Here is a 19088-nt window from a genome sequence, read left to right as displayed (position 1 = left end):
AGAAGAAGCTAAGCTCTTTAACTTCAAAGAGTTAAGAAATTTTGTAGCAAAACATCTTAATTTTTAATACAAAAATTAAGTGAGTTTTGAAAATCTGTGTTCTTTATTTTCTGCAAGCTTATAATATGCATGAACACTTTTCTTATACACGATTTAATTTACTTTGTTCAACCATTAACTTTCAAGAAAAGCCTAAAATCAGAAAAACACATTCACCCCCCCTCCTGTGTGTGATTCATTACCTAACACATTTGCCCATGTTACCAAAATGACCACATTTTGTCTGTTAATAATTGTTTCTAATTCCCATAACTGGTCAATTTCTCAGTTGGATGTTACAAATGCGTTCCTTCATGGTGACACTCATGAATAAATCTACATGAAACTGCCTCCCGGATATTTGCAATTATCCACATGCACTTCTGTTTCTCATATTACCGATCATTTTGCCTTTGTTTGTAAACTTCGAAAGTCTTTGTATGGATTACGTCACGCTCCTCGTTGTTGGTTTGACAAGTTCTCCTCGGCTTTGAAGGATTATGGGTTTTTTTAGTCTCATTCTGACCATAGTTTGTTCACATTAAACTAGGGAAGTAAGTTTGTTGATATCCTTGTGTATGTTGACGATATTTTAGTGACATGAACTCATGTTGAACTCATTTGTATTATAAAATCTTATCTGGAAACTAAGTTTTCTCTTAAGGATTTGGGACCTCTTCGGTGTTTTCTTGGTATCGAGGCTGCTCGTTCCTCTAAGGGCATCTATTTGAGTCAAAGAAAGTATGCTCTTGACATTTTGCACGACACTGGTTTGGTTAATGCTCAGCCATATGTGATTCCCATTGATCAAAATCATAATATACAGGATAATGTTAGTCATTTACTTCCTGCTGAGGCTGCTTCTTCTTATCGACGTTTGATCGAACGTTTAATTTACCTCACAGACGCTCGTCCTGATTTGGCCTATGTTGTTCAGGTTTTATCTCAAATCCTGGATACTCCTCGTCATGATCACTATACTGCAGCTCATAGAGTTGTTCAGTTTATCAAAAATGCCCTTGGTCAGGGCTTACTTATGTCTTCACCGTCTCAATTTACCTTAAATGCTTTTTGTGACTCTATAAGATCGAGGAATTTCACGACTATATTACGATATATTATGTAAAATATTATGTGTTTATCTCAGTTTAAAATGTTTCTGATAATAAATCTTACGTGTTATATGCTATATGTGGTCCCATGAGGGTAAGAATATTTTTCGAATATTTTATTATGTGTTAAAACATTATTATATAAAATTTTACGCTACGTGAATTGATTTTGATGGTATGTATTACGTATGGTGTATTTAATATTATTATGCGTGAGTCATCACTCGCAATATGTGTTTTCGGAATATATTATTAATTTAGAAAATATTTCATTTTATGAAAAATTATCAGACCGGACCCTTATTGGGACGTCAAAATCCACGAAATTCGTATTTTTATTTTTATAAAATCACGGGACTTTCAAATAGTCTATATTTTCACATTTTTGAAAAGTTCATAATTTTTGAAAAAATTCGGTATAATTTTTATACTTATTCAAAAATAATATTTTAAAAATTATTCCAATTAATTATTATTTTGGGCATGCTATACAAAATTTGAGGTTAAAGAATTTTATGGGAGAGTTTTTGGATTAAAAAAAATTATATTTTATATAATTTAATCTACCCAGCCCCCCCCCCCCCCAATTAGCTGTACCCCTCTCATCTTAATCTTTCACTTTATTATGTCTCTCTCTGATCTATATCTAAAAAATTTAAAATTTTAAATCTTACAAACCGTTTATCCAAATTTCGATATCTATATATAAAAATGACCAGTTTTTCAATATCTAGAAGAAAATTTTCTAGGAAGATTTTTCATTTTAATTTATTTTCGGTTTAAACAAAGGGAGTTTGGTGATGTGAATTAATCTACAAGGTAATTCAACATGTGTGTATCTATGTGTATTAATTCCAGATTTTTCTGAAAATATTTTTCGGACATCAGAAAACCTCTTGGGGTGACCAGAAGTAATGTTGGGGTGAGAATTTTGAGATTCTGATTTTGTGCTTAGTCATATTATAGCATGTAAGTGTATATATATTAATTTCGGAATATTTAGAAATCGTTGTTGGTCGGGTTTTGGGCTTCGGTGGCCGTATTCTTTGCTTCGGCGAGTTTGTACGTGTAAATATAAATTACGGTGTGTTTGAAATTTATTTATTTTATTATGGTATAATTGAATGGTGGTGTTTGGGATTGATTTTGAGGAGTTGTGATTCCGGGGGGAATTCGTTTTATAAAGCCGTTATTTCAAAATATTTTCTTCTGATAAAGTATTTATTTTTGGTTTAATTGTTTTATTAAAATGTTAATTAGTGAATTATTTTGATTAATTGACTTGTAATTGATTATTAAATTTGAAAAATGATTTATTAATCGAATTATTAATTCATAATAATTCGATAATAATTAGACCGGTTATCCGTTTTAAATGAAACAAATGTGTCTAAACTCAGAAAATTATTCTTCTTTCAATAAAAATACTTTCAAGACCTAATTTTTTTTGTAACAAAAAGGTCGATTGTTTTACAAACACTTTCGAGTTAGATATTTTTCGAAAAGTCGTATATTGACCCGATTTCAGTTTTAAACACACTGAGACACATCTTTTGACGAATGAGTTATGTGTTACGTGCCTTATGTGTTTACGTGTTATGTGAATTGTGCGTCCACGTGTCTCTTAATTTTTTTATAATTAATATGATTCTTATCTATTGTCGTCTGGTGGGTAGACGATAAGGATAGACGCATTGATTAAACAATTATATATAGTCGATTGATTAAAATAGTATATTTTATGATACATACACATAGTTCGAGGCGTTCGAGGCGTTCGAGGCTAGATTGAGAGAATAAGAGTAAAGCTTGTTCATATGTAAAAACGGAGACCAGTAGATTCAAAGATGAGATGGTCTAAGAAGAACATAATGAATAACGGGTAAAGATCGGATAATATGTTGTTTAGGACACGGATAGACGAAAGCTGATCCGAGAAAGATTTATGTGGCAGATGGTTAAAGATCAGATGCATGATCAATTAATGCAAGTATTTCTCTCATATTCTAAATCCAAAATAATTAAATATTTTAAATTTCGATGCAATAAATCTCACTTATGCCAGTATTCCTTATTCTTATTCTTGCATTATTAATTATTGATTTATTGAGCAAAATACCTATTATTCTGGGTTATTTGCGAACCCTGAATTATGATATTTTAACCAAAATGGTTTATTATCAAATACTCTACGAACTAGATGGTTAAGAAAAGGGTCATAGATGGACTGGACCCTATGATTTATTAGGCCAAAGTGTGCCTGGGTACCCGTTATGATGGTGGGTATATATGGATGTGCATAGATTCGTACTGTATTCTGACTGATTAGTGGGATATAGTACATATGTTGGTTCTCGTGTTCATTCTAATTTCTTGTTGATCGCCATTAACGACATTCCTTTCTCAAAGTTTCATAGTTACGAAACCAAACATGTAACTGATTCATGAGATGAATCAGTGAATTGTCAGTTGTTTTGTTTCAGAAAAACCAAATTTATTGTCAGAGGCCAATGAGGGTTGATATTTTATTCGCTCAACTATTAAAATAAGAAAAGACGTTTGTAAAACTATTCCAAAATGGTTTCCAGTGATTTCTTTTTTTGATATTGATACTTGGAACCCGAATTATAGTACTTGTTGGGCATTTTTGACTCACTTTTACTTTGTTATTTTCTTGTCCTTTTAGTATTACCTGAGGATAATTGTAGATAGCTTGCAGTAGGAAGCGTAATGGAGCGATACCAGCTTCAGGATGTTGGATATCTCAGAATGGATAAGACGAGAAAGTTGGTAAAGAAGTAATGAAGTTTGAGTTAATTGTTATAAAAGTTTAGATGTTCAGATTCTTGTTCATACCATAACCTCTAATTGATCCAGAGTTTGAGGGTTTATCTTTATATTTATGTTAATATAAAGGTTTATATTATTTAATGTTGTTTGATGACAGCCAATTCTGATCCTGAATTTGGGGATGTCACAAACTCCAACTGGGGAGGGTGTAAAGAGACCCGTCACTCTTTGACAGACTGTTGTGTGATGTTTGGTTCATCTCTTTTATCTTAGAAGTGTAAAAAGCAGCCTACAGTGTCTAAATTATTTATTGAGGTGGAGTATCGTAGCATATCAGACACATGTTGTGAACTGCTTTGGCTATTGTCTTTGTTCAAGACGTTTGATTTACTCAACTTAACTCCAGTCATGCTACATTGTGATAGTAAATCTGTCATTCACATTGCTCATAACTCTGTTTTTCACGAACGGACTAAGCATATTGAACATGACTGTCACATTGTGTGTGAGAAATTTCAACTGGGCATTATTTCATTACAACACTTATCTACTCACTTGCAACCTGCAGATATGTTCACAAAGGCTTTGGGTGCCTCTGTTCTTCGATTTTTCTGTAGGAAGTTGTGTGTGACTTATTTCACCCCTCTAACTTGAGGAGGTGTTGATATATCAAATATTGATCATACTCTGCAACAAGAGAGTGAATCATCCCGCTCATGACAGTTGGCATTATAGTGACTTCAGCATGATCTTATAACAGAAGAATTCAGTTACAAGTTGTTAGAATAATAGAATGTGTATAAAAAGACTCTAAGGTCTTTGATCGTAGATTTAGATTGATTTGTTAAGAAATGCAATGTAGTTTGTTACTCCTTTTTATTGTTCATCTTCTTTAATCTTTAATTTTGTCAAAAATAGAGTCAATTATTTTAAATTTCCCTCCAGAAGTGGGATAAAATGAGAGTTAAACTAATGAAAACCTTCACTTTAATTTATCTTTAAATCCAAAGATATTATTTATTCATCTTATAGAATTCCTCCCGTTTGTATTTGTATCCCTCCTAGGCTTCTATTACCTCTCATGAATCACACTAACAAAAGGTAATTAACTTCAATCTTAGATGTCTTACGTTACGTGAGTGCGCTCATTGTAAGAAACAAGAAATATTACAGAAATATCCTTCCAGTAAAAGCCATGTTCCCCTCCTTGATGATGATTTCATAATTTTTGTTGTAGAACCTTCTCGTCTAACCTCCGATTACATGTTCCAAATTCACATTGCCTTTACGACCTTACTCTATGTAGATGCCATGAAGGCGGTCATGACCACCTAAAAACCGAATCGTGTATGAGAACCATGTCATGTCGGGTTTGTCACTGCATTCCAAGACTATATAATGTCCTCATTTGAAAATTTTCAATTTCACGGAGCTTACTCAAAGAACTGGCCCTGTAACCTTCTTCCTTAAATCCGTAAGTGGTTGATGAACTTTTGATGCCAATGAACCTTCTAACTGTTTGGCCCCTCGCCTGGGAACTAGATCTATAGAACCCCTCATCATTTCATCAAGGTAAATCCCGTACTTAACCTTATCATCAAATATATAAACCTTCATATTTTCGTCAACCTGATTGTTTAATTAACGAAGCTTTCAAAACAAAAGGCGTAGAAGATTTTCTTTAGCCTAACATTGTAGACCCAAATACTTCAAGTTCTGTGAATCCTCATCAAGAATCCGAGTGGCTGCCGACCTTATTCAGTAAGGGGTTCTGATTTCTGAACCTGACGTCCGTCAAGGGTTAACGAACCTGAACCCCATTCATGTATCCATTTGTTCAAAAAATGAATGTTTTCATGAACCTCAAGTATACTATTACCCTCGACTCTTCGATGCAGTCTATCCGTGTATGAAGCTGAGCAATGCATGACCCGCTACAGTTTCAACAAGTTTATTAATCCGAGGAAGTGAGAAGTCCCATTTTCACTTTCTGAAAGCATTAAAGGTGACCATTTCCAACTTCCACTGCTGGAAATTTTGAGCTTCTACCTTTTAATGCCAACTGATAGACATCACGAAAATAACTTTTACACAATTGAAATTACTTGATTCAAGAAAAATTCTTGGCAAAAAAAATAATAGTGTCAGGGCGTGTTGTCAGTGATAAGTCTATCAATGATATTTATGAATGTCTCTTCTCTGTATTCATCATCAAGCACCTGCACCTGTGGGTGATATCTGTTGTGCTGAGTGTGCTGAGTCTTGAGCCTTTGTGACAAGGTCTTCGTTGAACACTTTGAAGTGGGCCTTCGAGGTGAGAGACCTAACCCACGTAGATTTCTTACTCCGAGAATTAGGCTTATTGCTCTCCGAAAATTACGTTGAACTTGAACCCCTTTAAACAAGGATGTATACACATTAAAAGGGCTGAAAATTGAAAATAGCCACCACAAACCCTTAAAAGACTTGGCCACCAATTAATCACAAGCCACTACCCTCCGGGAACCTTTTTAGACAAAGAGCCACCATCACAACTGAGGTGATAGATACTTCTACAAGAACATGAGGAATAAGTTTGATGGACCAATCAGAATCACTTTAAGGGTTATCATCTGCAATCGTCAAGCATATAAGTTATGCTCCCCTGGTCCACTGTACCTCATACTGATATTATAAATTGGAGAATCCTTTTACCACTAACCAACATACATCAAAGAACTTCAAACTTCTTAAATGATGTCATCTATCAGGTACAGAGCACAGGCTAAGCGATGAGAATTTTATGCAACATCGAGTGAAATGTACTGATAAAGTACTTCAAATATATAGAGATTAAAACTAGTAGACATGCTCAAACTTTTTATATTTCTATTTCAATGTTCCGATCACAAAGAAAGTACCAATGAAACAGAATTTGAAGATGAACAAAATGATCAAAACACGGCTGCCTAAAACTTCTAAAAAAGGAAAATGTACAATTTGGTTTAAGACTACTTGTGCAATGAACTGAGTTGATTCATAAGCACACATAGTAAAGGTCTAATTTTATACAAGCGCACATGCAATGAGCTGTGCACATGTTTGACATCTTTATTCTACTGTCACCATGTCATTGCAGAAAACACAATTTTCCGATATAATCTGTTTGATGATGCTGCCTTCTTCAACCTTGAGCCCTCTGCTTTGCTTATTCCAAAGATGCATTGCATAACTCTGTCTATAAATATGCCTCAACTTAGCATCTAACCATATCGAATCAGTCTCATATCCAGGCCTTTGAAAGAAGCCGCCAATCCTACTCCAATCAACCGGATAGAATGCTATTGGCGGTAGAACTGTAAAATTATAACCAGGCCTACCAGTAATCCTCGACACAACCCTAGAAACCAAGTAAGGGCCATTATGACCCCATTTATTCCCATCAAATGTAAGTGCAAACTCTTCAATGAATTTGTAAAGCAATGGATGCCCTTTATCAAAAATCATTACAGCATTATTCAGCCTACTCCAGTTTCTTGTTTCGACATCAATACTTTGTGCCCCTATTACATTTCTTAGCTTCTTAAAACTTTTCAAAACTACAACATCAGTATCTATATAAATTCCGCCAAACTTATACAACAAACCAAGCCTAAGCAAATTCGAAAGGTTTTGACCTAATGAAATTTCCCCGGTATTCACATTTCCCCTACGTAACCGATTGATCCATGATTCAGCCACAGTATCCTCAAATAAATAACTAAAATCTGGTGAAATTGCAGTTACCTGAAACCCCTTATCAACAAAATGTCTCAAAATATGTTTTCCTCTAATCGAATCCAAAGAATTCGATACAATTACCAAACACCCATCAGGGTGTGATTTAAACAAAGCCTCTACTACAAACAATTCTCTATCACCAAATGAATCTAATGAAGAAATCCAAGTCATGAAAAAACGAAACTTACATGATCTTTGACCCAAAAACTTCTTCACTTTATTCGAAAACCTTTTCGAGTTTTTCTTGGCACTCAAAACCTTGATCACATTCCAGACAATTTCTCTCTGTCTTCTTGATTCAATTTCCAAATGATTGTCACTTAAAGACACCAAATTTCGAGATTTATGCAAAAGGGGTGATTCTTTTTTCAATTTTGGAATTGGGATATCTTCCTTTATCGCATAAATTAAAGACGAAGAGAGTTTGATGGAAGTTGAGTAATCCCCTTTTCTTGATTTTCCGGCGACATTTTCCGGCGAGATGTCTAAAGGGGTTTTGGCGGGAAGGGGTAGGTCTAATAAGAAGATGGAAGTGCAATGGCAAGTTAAGAGGAGAAGTAAGAACAAGGAGAGCAGAGCAAAAAGAGATCTTTTCAGTTTTTGAAAGTGGTCAATAGAGAGAAAATGGTGAAACTGATTTGAACTTGAAATGTTCTCTGAACTGCCCATAAGCTTGTGTGTGTGTCAATTTGGATGTTGAATTGGGCTGTTTTTGAATGAAGATGAGAAGATAGTGAGTTGCGGAGAAGTTTGATTTTTGAGGAAGTTTTGATGGCGGCAAAAAATGGTGACAATTTGGAAAGTGTTTTTATCTTTTTGTTGTTTTGGGCTCAAGAGGGAGAGAGAGATATCAAGTGAACTTGATTGGCAGGTTGTATAGTGGAAAGTGAACTTGATTGGCAGGTTGTATAGTGGAAAGAATCATTAGTTTAAATGTTCAAATGTGCCAAACTGCTAACTGAACAAATTGACCTGTTGCACACACAAGTCAAATTTGCAGGGCTGTCTTGCTTTTAAAAGTGAATGCTTTAAGTAAATTATATTTGGAAGAAAATATCAAAAAATAAACATTCAGTTTGATATACATGTTGATATTGGCTGTCTGAAGCTCATATTGATTTTTTTTTTCTTTTGATATTATGTATTAAAGTCTCATAATATTGTATTACAAATTTAATGTGTGAGCTGATACGTGCACACCCTTGCTTTGTATAGATGCATACAAGACTAAAATACCCTAGCGTGCATATTAAATTTTAAACTATTTTTCATGTACACAAGGATTATTTGGTCTCATAATTTCACAAAGGGATATGCACCTATAAATTAAGTTATGCTCATATTAGCTTCCTTCAATTTTTAGTGCAAGTAAAGCTTATAAGTGCACATAAGTAGTACTACCCGTTCATCAATAAATAAGTCGAATTCAAAATCCAAAAATAAACTCCTACTTCTTACTACTATGAACTAATCTAATCACGCTCATAATATTAAAATTTTGTTACAAGATTAAGGAACCTAAAAGACAAAATCAATGCCATTAACAAATAAAGGGAACACTGGAGGAGAATGACAAGCTATATAGATGAACACCAGTAAGCTCTGTAAAAGCAGGAATATGAGCCTAAAGAGAAGGATACTTGCATACAAAAGTATTCTCTAGTACCAATATTAATAATTGCACATTTACACTACACCTACTCTCCCTTGTGGCCTTGTGCTTTATGCATCTGATTCCAAGATAAGATAGCTCCCCTTCAACCATCTCTCTTAAATGGCTCTTCCTATCTCAAATTCTATGTATGTTTTGTGAGTCACTCACACAACTCACAGATGTTTAGTTGTTCACTCCTCAACTTGTACATATTCCTTTTCAACTCTCTTCAGCCTTTATACACCCTGAAGAATTGCTCTGCAACATATCTACATCTAGACAAACACATTTCATGGTATCTTCTTTTAAATTTTATTTTAAAAAACTAAAAAACAATGCTGTCTAATCTACAATTATCTGACTTTTAATCTGAATTTCTGCAGGTTACATAGAAAAGATGCATTATCATTCTTAAAAGCACTGTATATAATGTAGACAAACAAAAAAGGGATAAAGTTAACAAACATATGATTGCTACTTTAGTTAGTTTCCAATGGTACCCAAGTTGGGTAATGGCTAGGACCCTACCAAACACTTGGGTGTTAACATCCAGTTCAACTTCCATTAGCCACAGGTACGTGCCAATATCAAAAGCATTATACACTAAACTTTTAAGATTATACAGTCAACCAAACTATTACAGCAAACCAGCTCATGTTCTCCATTAGAGGTGGTCAATTGTGCGGGTTTGAACCGCACAACTGGGACATGTTCGTTCTAAAACCGGTATTTATTCGGTCCGGTTCAGCTCCCTAAAAACCCGCACAATTCGTCAAAAGTAACGAGCCGATTACGAGTCAGGAAACAGAAAACCGGGACCGAGCCCGGCTCGCACGAACCCGCACGGCCCGCCCGCGATTCTAGTTGAGTAGTAGTTTGGAGGTGGCTAATTAGAGGACTCTATCTACACAGACTGTAATATATTAATAAATTATAATATATTATTTACTAAAGCTACTGAAGCTAACAAGTGGACTATACTATCAATAGTTGGGTGCAAAACAGAGACCGGAAAAGGAGGGTGCAAAACACGCGGCCCGGTAAACCGCACAAAACCCACGGCTCGTTCGCATTTTTTTGGCGGGCGGTCCTGAATTCAGTTTCGTCAATTCGAGCCCAGCCCGAGCCCGGTTCGCTTGCTGACAGGCCGGTCCGGTGTTATGTTTTTGAGTGTCGAACCCGTGTGTGGCCCGGCCCGGCACGCACGGACCGCACATGTGGCAACCTCTATTTGCCATACACAGTTCACAATAAAGTGCATAAGACTCCACATGCATGCATATATGAGAAATGCATACATAAGCATACTAGTAACTTGCGAAATCATGTCCTACTGTCATCTAATTCAGTAAACAAACATCTAAATATTTTTTTTCGTAACATACAAATGCCACAAACACAATCTTTGTATTTCTTTCATAGTTCATACAAATACTGATACCAACATTCTTGCTATTTGTCCTTCACGATGAACACATCTCGGACATCAGATACAACAGGACCCATATCAGTTTTTGCTTTAATGAATCTTCTCTTGCATTGACGATGAATCCGACTGTGAGTTGTGATACTAACCTTCCTAATCAGAAAAGCATGCCATGATATTATAAGATACTGGTCAAAAACAATTTAGTATAACGAAAGGAGAAAAAATAAAATAACTATATTGACAGAGAAATAGCTATTACAAAAAATAAGGGCTGTCAGCTTTTTGGTGAATAAAACATTATGATTAAGAGCCCAGATAACACGTGAAACACCCCGCCTAGGAAGTATGGTCGCAAAACTGCAAAGCTCAAAGAATTGGTGGGCGCCACCTATCCATCACTTGTATTTGGTTTGTTTTACAGCTTTTCAGTTGCAAAGACAAAATCGTAATCTGTACATGAATTGACAAGAGACTGGGAAGCACACAACTGCCACATCCTCCTAGGTGGAATGCACAAAATCAGTTGGGTAGCAATTCTCTGATTACATTGGTCTTGACTCTTGAGGCTTTTACATGGAATTCTATCTTCACAGTATGCATGTGCACATAACATTTATAACATATACTTCTATAGTCTTTCATAGACAACTAAATCTGCATTCACCACCCCCAACCCTGGGGTAAGAAAATAAATCATTGGCTACTCACAATACAAAACCAAAAGCAGACGGCAACATCACTTGTTAAGGTAGGTGTAGTGGCCTCAACAAGAACATGGCAGTTGCAAAGTACTAAAATTTCAAAATATACTTGAAGAACATATATATTTAAACTAGAGCCACTATGTCAGCCAAAATTAGTAGGCATCTGATATAGATTCTCTATAGGGGCACAGGCACAGCACAGTGCAGTTGATAAGTGGTTCAAGACAAAGCTTTAACCACATATAGGCCAGAAGTTTGAAAAAGAAAACTGAAAAGCCGATATTACAATAAATAAGTCAAATCACAGAGCATTTAGATAAAAAGGAAAACTGAATTTTGAGAAAAGACAAGACAATACAAGGAAAAAACCTCCTATATCCCGGTGAAGAATACAGGAGAAAGGCGCTCGATTCTCTTTTCATTACAAGTTAAAAGTAAAAAAAGTTTGAAGGATATTAATTTACAATAATAATTACTAAGTACCCGTTACTGAAGATGGAAAATTCATACAAGTACGAGGCGTCATTGAGGAATACACATATCAGAACAAGTCAATCAGTGAAAAGAGAACATGAGAGAATAATGAGAGAGGGAAGAGGGATATTCAAAAAGTAAAAGACAAACAGGAGAAAGATTACACTGCACCAGCCACGAATTGGAATTAACAGCTGTCTATCTACTGTTTACACTGCACCAGCCACGAATTGGAATTAACAGCTGTCTATCTACTGTCCATTTAATATCCAATGTCAGGTAATCGATTTCCAAAAAGATTCTCTTACTGAAATTAATTAGTTAATTAAAATTGTTGGCTGCTTGGTCCAGATAGCAGGTCAAAAAATTGATCTTATTATTCACCTAAGCAAATCAATGTGGATGACTAACCAAATGGTTATATCTAAACAAACATGTCACATTTACTAATTAAGCAGAATGTTGCCAAAACCCCTAACCATTTAGCAATCACTTCAACCTTAAAGAGCAACACTATATTTAAAATTAAAAAAGAAAACAGAATTAAGTAGTGTTTTACACATTTACCTGGACTTTGCACAGCTTAGAGCAGCCCCCTACGCCTCTTATAATCGCTGACTGTCAGCGTCAGAGCATGTCTCCTCCCATCATCCTCCGGGACCTGACATCCTATTGTAGCTTCAACCCTCTGTTTTCTAGCCATGAATCCTGCTTGGGCTCCTTGAGCACCACCAAACTTTTGCAACATAGTTAATGAAATCGGCAGTTCAAAATTATGCAATATATTTGACTCTGTCCCCTGATCGACAGGAGCACTCGTATCTACCAACTTCCCTGCATCAGCTGCAGCCTCCAGTGCTGCTGCAGTAGCTACTGCACCAGCTTCACTTGTAACCACGCCTACTGCTTCACTGCTATCAGGACCTACCAAAGCAGCAGCCTGATCACTAGTTCCTGCAACTGCAGCCTCATTTCCACCACTTGACTTTGCAACATAGTAATTTCTCGACCTTGTCCATCTCCTTGAAAATGGATCATAACCAGCATCACCGGCCTTTAAGCCACCGGCGGATTTCAGTCCAGACGCATTTTTAAAATTGTCAACCCTGTTCTTTCTGTTCATTTCTGCAAGCTTAACAGCCTTTTTATCTTTCCCTTGAGTTTGTCGGGAAGCCTCCAGTTCTAAAAGTCTTGCTTTAATCCTCTCAACTTCTGCCTCATCATTTGTACCCAAGGCCAGTTCCATTCCCCTTCTCAGACGGTCCTTCTCAGCTGCAACATTTAGTGGCCTCCACGTGGCTGATTTTTTCTCCTGGAGCATCTGCTTCACAGTTTCTGCTGAGTAGACAAACGTGCTGGTCTTTTGTATTGCATCTTTCTTGTCTAATACATCCTGTTTGGAAGGCATCCTCCCACCACTACGCTCCACCTCCTTGACCCATAGGTCAAATTCTTCCTTGATTGGAGGGGAGTCTGAAACCATAGCCATCTGCCACCTAGCAGCAGAGCTTTCATTTCCCCATACACAATTCAGATATTTGTGTGTCAATTTGTTATCCAGCTTATACTGACTATCAGGATCTGTTGAGTCAACATTCCTGACAACACAGAGCCTGTAGATTGGCCCAGTCCTAGACTTCCCAATTCCAACCCTCACAAAGCAACCTACAATCAAGTCATCAAAAAACGGCTCCATTAGCCATTTAGCTAACTTTGATCTTTTGATAGTTATGTCCTTTATATCCTCATATGTTGGAACTGTTGATTCTGGTGAAGTCTTATCATCATCACTATCACCTATTCGACCGTCACCAGTTGACTCTTCATCTTCACTTTGGGAGCCACTGCCACTTTGGCTGGAGCTACTTACAGCTTCTGGAGCAAAAGATCTCCGCTTAACAGGCGAATACCTACGGCTTCCAGAACCTCCCCTGCTCGAATCTCCAAGTCTTCGATGAGCATCAGGATCCTGTTGCCTCAATCTTTTTGCTCTCAACTCATTTAACGCATCATCTTTGGCAGTTGCCCTGTCAGCAGATCTGGCAGAAGATCTCACACTTGTGCGAGATGACATGTGAGGACGGCTATCTTTCCTGGATTGGTTCATCTTCTCCTTCTGCTTTCTCAACTTCTCCTGCATCTTCTTATCAGTTATCTTTGTTGATCGCTCTGACAAAATCATCTCTCTTTCAAGTTCTGTCATTTGTGCAAGCTTTCGTCTGTCATCTTCATCCTTGTAAAGATCACTTCCAATAGAGTCATCATCACTATCACCCTCCCGGCCATAAACATCATTACCTTCTTCTCGGCTACTACGTTCATCTTCTCTTTCTGAGGGATCCAACCTTTTCTTTAAAGGAATCTGTGATGTCGTGCGCTTCCTGTTTGAATAACCACGATCATCATCCGAATCATCGTCCCTTGAGTCACTTCCATTGTCAGAGTATGAACCCTCACGTCGTCTTCGGGGTGATGGCGGTGAATGCCTTTTCCTCCCAGATCCGCCAGTTCTCCCGGCTGCCTCAAGTAGCAATTTTTCAAGGTCCGCCATTTCCAGTTATTACAGGTATAAACTCAACTTCAATCTGCATTAACATCAAACAGTTATTAGAATTTAGTTTCCGAAAAAGTGACGCCGAGAATACTTGTACTTCGCAGGTCTTGGAACAAATTCTACAATTAGACATCATTCCATCATGGTATCAATCCAGATATCGGATTTAAAAGCCTTCGATATTAAATTCTCTTAGCAGGGAAGTCCTGGTAAACCGAAATCTCACAGTTCCTACAATAAAAATTCTAAGCTCTTCAAGATGCTTTTTATTTGTTTTCCTTTTTACATTTTAACTCAGCAACCCTAATTGTTGCACCTATATGAAAAAGTGGGTACATATAGGTTTAGGGACCTCGTGTATTTGTCGTAAATGCAGTCTGCATATAACAAGTCTCCAGTAGAGTGATTACTAATATAAATGGAAACCAAGTTTAACAATCAACACATGGCAGGTAAATGGGTACTATCTATACTTCTGCTAAGCAAGTAATAACGAAAAGTATACATCACCCAGAATAAAAAGATAACATCTTTGTACAGCAATCAACCTCAAGTAAAAAAATTACATCTTTACATCGCCCGGAAGAAAAAAGATAACATCTTTGAACAGCAATTTATCAATAGTGATAAAAATTACATCTTTAAATCACCCAGAACAAAAAGATGACATCTTTGTACCCAAGAATCAAAATTACAAGGTCTAGCAAGCAAATAAAAGATTAAAGTTGAGAAAATTAGCAAAGAAAACGGTATTAAAACAAGGGTTTCGACAAGCATATAGGAATAGATCTTGTTCTTATTACATACATACAATTACACACATATGTTTATTACATAGAGATTGAAATCAAGAAAAACAAGTGTACCTCTAATTAGACGCTCTTTCACTCCAAGCGAGATGGAATATGGGCGCTACTTGTCTGAAGATGCAACACAAACTTGTTTAGAACATAAAGTATACATCTTTCTTTCTAGAACTCCTTTTGGGAGTTGGAAAATAGAACCATTTGGGCTTTTAGAAGGGCCCAAAGCTTTCGACAAAGATTGGCCCTGGTTTGTTAACATTCTATTTTTTCAGGACTCGGGGCCCAGTTTATTTATGTTATTTGTTTTGTAATTTTTTCTTTCCAATTTTTTTTTCAAGTAACATCCTTTAGATTTATTTGGAAATATGAAAATGTTTAACAAATTGTTTATAATGATGAACTGATATTTAAACTATTTTGTCACTTGCTACACTTTTTGGTAAATATTAGAAAAAAGAGTAAATTATCAATAAAATAGTAGGACTCGGGACGATTGTATCTATTTATCTATATTGTTTTCAAAAATATCCATGAATACTTAACTATCATTATTATTATTATTATTATTATATTATTAATCATTTTCTCATAAATAAGATACGGCATCTTATTTGTACATCATACACATTAGTTCCACAAATAAAAATATTTTCGGTGATCCACTAGATATGCAGCATTGTTCTAAAGCATTATTCTAAATAAAATGTGTCACACCTGCGGCTTCGAAAATTTCGAATTGGGCTATTTGGGAATCCGTCAAATCTAAACTTTTCATATTAATATATGCCGACAATAATTAAAATTAGTGAATATAATATTCACTATTTTTTTCTCATAAATCTCAAATTTTTAAACAAACCACAATCAGTATCATAATATCATCTCTCCTAACTAAGTCACTCTGTCAATTCGAATCAAATTTTGATTTTTTTAAAAAAATATGATCAAATTCCGATTTTAAACTCAAAATAAGCCAAAGTCTACTTATTCAAATGTAACCGACTTGAATCTATATTATCTTAAAGGCTATTAATGCCCATTTAGAATTTACCCACTAAATTTACCCATGAATTTAGTCATGACCCACTATCCATGACCCATTTAATTTTTTTACACATAAAATATTATATTATACACATATCCATGGATCTTTTAAGATTTAAATATTTTATAACCCATATACAGACTAACCTATTATACAGCTAGACTCCCCTAATTGTAGCAACTGATTAGTACGTTCAAATTTTTTTGAATTTTTTTCTCTCTCAAACTAGTGCTAAATGTAGTAACTGATTAATAGGTTTCCTCTACTGTTCTTCTCAATCGAACGATTTTGCTCCGCCGATCTCCTGTCAAGCATGGATTCACGCTCCCTAGAAGGCTCAGGCTCTGCAAGGACATCACTTTTAGGTTTGATTTCATCATGAATAACTGTTAACTATCATGCACGTTAAGTGTTATATGATTTTGAATGATTTGATGTTTTTGTCCGTAGGGTTGAAACGTTTGATTCGTAGCCAAGATTCATCAGATCAGGGCTCAAATCAATCTTCTCTGTTGCAGGCTATCCCAAGTTTTCCTGTTTCTGAGTCGAATGGTGAATATCATTCTTCCTCTTACATTTTGTATGTAGATTATAATCTAATTCATGTTCATATATTTGTCTCATTGAATCAGTTGTGAAGCGTAGAAACGTATGTGTTGAAAAAGAAAATCAGAGTCCCAATGTTACAGTCTCGAATACACAGTCACCGGGTTCTGCATTATCATCTGGTATGTTTCCATTATATTTATTTATTATCTGTTACATTAGTGAATGTTGAGAACTCATGATTCATATGCATTTTGTAGTTGGATTTAGGTCTCCTTTACAGCCATTATTCAATAGTAATACAAATGTATTGCGAGATTCCAGTCCACACAATCCATCTAATTTTGTTGTTGATGTTTCGTCTAATAGAACCACCCGGACTTCCTTCACAGGTATTTGGATTTTTTTTACCAGTGTAAAGTGTAGAAGTGGGAATGTTTGTATGACTATTTGTTCTGTTTTTTTGTGTTGTAGATTTGAAACGTATGAGCAGAAGTGTGGGTTTGAGACCTCTTGGTGGATCAAATAGCATGCCTGTCAGTGTACAAATTTCACCTATTTCGGGGATTACAGTTGAAGAGAATAACACTCCAATTGCTAGGTGCATGGATCAACCTGCTACACTCTCAGATATTACCAATTTGCCGTGTACGTTATATTATAACTTTATACTGAAATAAAGATTTTTGTATGCTCTGTTGCGTTTACTAAATTGCTAACATTATATTATGTTGCTTGTTACAGCTGTGAAACGTAGAGTACGTGGTCGCAATATTGAGAATATTTTAGCTATTAATAACAGTGTTTCAAGGAATAAAAAATTATGCCTTCAGAAGAATCATGTGTGTTACCTATTAATCAGTTTATAAAATTTCTAATTTATAAAATTTGTAATACTTTATATTTTATTTGCTATTACGACCAACAAGAATCCATTGTTATTTCTTGATGCAGCTAAGAAATATAGATTACGTGGTCCTAATGTTGATAATAGGAAGACAATACCACAGAGTAAGTTTTGTGTGATGCACATTAATACATGATTATGCATGTTCATTTATAAGATTTCATGTTTTTATTGTTGTGAAAACAATTAAAAATCCATTTGTGTATTTTGTTGCAGCTAAGAAATGCAGGGTACGTGGCCCTAATATTGAGAAGATTTATACAGATCCCATGTGTACGTTTTGTTATTACATGCTTCCTGATATGCGAATTTATAAAAAAAATTACCTTGTTGGGATTCATCCCATTATTACCATTCACTGATTTGTATGCTGAAGTATTTGTTCACTTTTCAGCAGTGATAGGAAAAAGACCTGGTACATCCTCTATGAATAATGGTGACGCTTTGTCAAAGTCTAATAAAATATTTGAACATGGACGAATGAGTCAACCTCCGACGTCTCCTTTACGGTCAAGTTTTCATAATCCCCATGAACTGAAGTCAAGAAAGAGTAAAGGAAAGGATAAAGAACAAGCATCTCCAGAAAAGAGGAATTTGATATCAGATTTTGACAATGTGGTTGAATTTGTAGATTCAGAGTCAAGTGATTCAAATGTTGGAATTGATGATATGTATCATGATGACATGGAAGAGGTAATATTGAATCAGAATTTGTGGCGTGGATATATGGATCTTGGTTCTCCGTCAAAGTTATGCAATAAATGTGGTGCTAATATGTGGAACGAAGAGCGTAATAATAAATCATGTCCGCGTAAAGAGCCCACATTTTCTTTACTTATGTTTTGCACAGTTATGCATGTAATTGAATTCCAGAAGCGTGGTTTGCCACGTGAATATGCTAATCTGGCTGAGCCCTGAAAGCAGACCTAGTTCTATTAAAAAGGTTGACCAGTTGGTTTCTGCTAAAATACCAGATAAGAATTTTGATCCAATAGCATATGAAGTTGTTAAAAAGTACATGATGCATGGACCCTGTGGTAAAGACTTATACACATCTCCATGTATGGTTAAAGAAAAATGCATGCGTCATTTCCCAAAGAGGTGTGAATAAATAGAATGATACATATGTTCTGTAATAAGTCTATTTTATTATTAATCTCGACGCATGTAATGTTTTATTTTGCAGGTTTAATGGTAATACCTATTTTGACGATTGTGGTTTTCCTGTTTATCGGAGGCATAACACTGGTAGAGTTATCAACAAAAATG

At 35.6% G+C, this 19088-nt stretch overlaps 2 protein-coding genes across 7 annotated transcripts; both read right to left on the bottom strand.

The window, feature by feature from the left end:
* Nucleotides 1-6731: 6731 nt before the first annotated feature.
* On the bottom strand, nt 6732-8569 carry LOC141707193 (uncharacterized). The gene has a single exon (XM_074510233.1). The coding sequence runs from the start codon at nt 8367-8369 to the stop codon at nt 7032-7034; it is 1338 nt and encodes a 445-aa protein (XP_074366334.1). The 5' UTR covers nt 8370-8569; the 3' UTR covers nt 6732-7031.
* A 2113-nt stretch (nt 8570-10682) lies between these two features.
* Nucleotides 10683-15519, bottom strand: LOC141707192 (protein RTF1 homolog). 6 transcript variants are annotated; one of them, XR_012569009.1, is made up of 4 exons: nt 15382-15519; nt 12529-14546; nt 11971-12045; nt 10683-10933 (listed from the first exon to the last, which is right to left on the bottom strand). XR_012569009.1 is itself a non-coding variant. In XM_074510229.1 (3 exons), the coding sequence occupies exon 2, from the start codon at nt 14510-14512 to the stop codon at nt 12545-12547; it is 1968 nt and encodes a 655-aa protein (XP_074366330.1). In that variant the 5' UTR covers nt 14513-14546; nt 15382-15519; the 3' UTR covers nt 10683-10933; nt 12529-12544. The 6 variants fall into 6 exon arrangements, 4 of the variants coding, with proteins under 4 accessions (XP_074366330.1, XP_074366331.1, XP_074366332.1 ...); XR_012569010.1 differs by having other exon boundaries at nt 10683-10929; XM_074510229.1 differs by lacking the exon at nt 11971-12045.
* Nucleotides 15520-19088: the final 3569 nt, after the last annotated feature.

This window comes from Apium graveolens, chromosome 2 (assembly GCF_009905375.1).
Source record: "Apium graveolens cultivar Ventura chromosome 2, ASM990537v1, whole genome shotgun sequence".
In the NCBI taxonomy this organism is placed as follows: domain Eukaryota; kingdom Viridiplantae; phylum Streptophyta; class Magnoliopsida; order Apiales; family Apiaceae; genus Apium; species Apium graveolens.
This window is presented reverse-complemented; position numbering and strand designations above follow the sequence as displayed.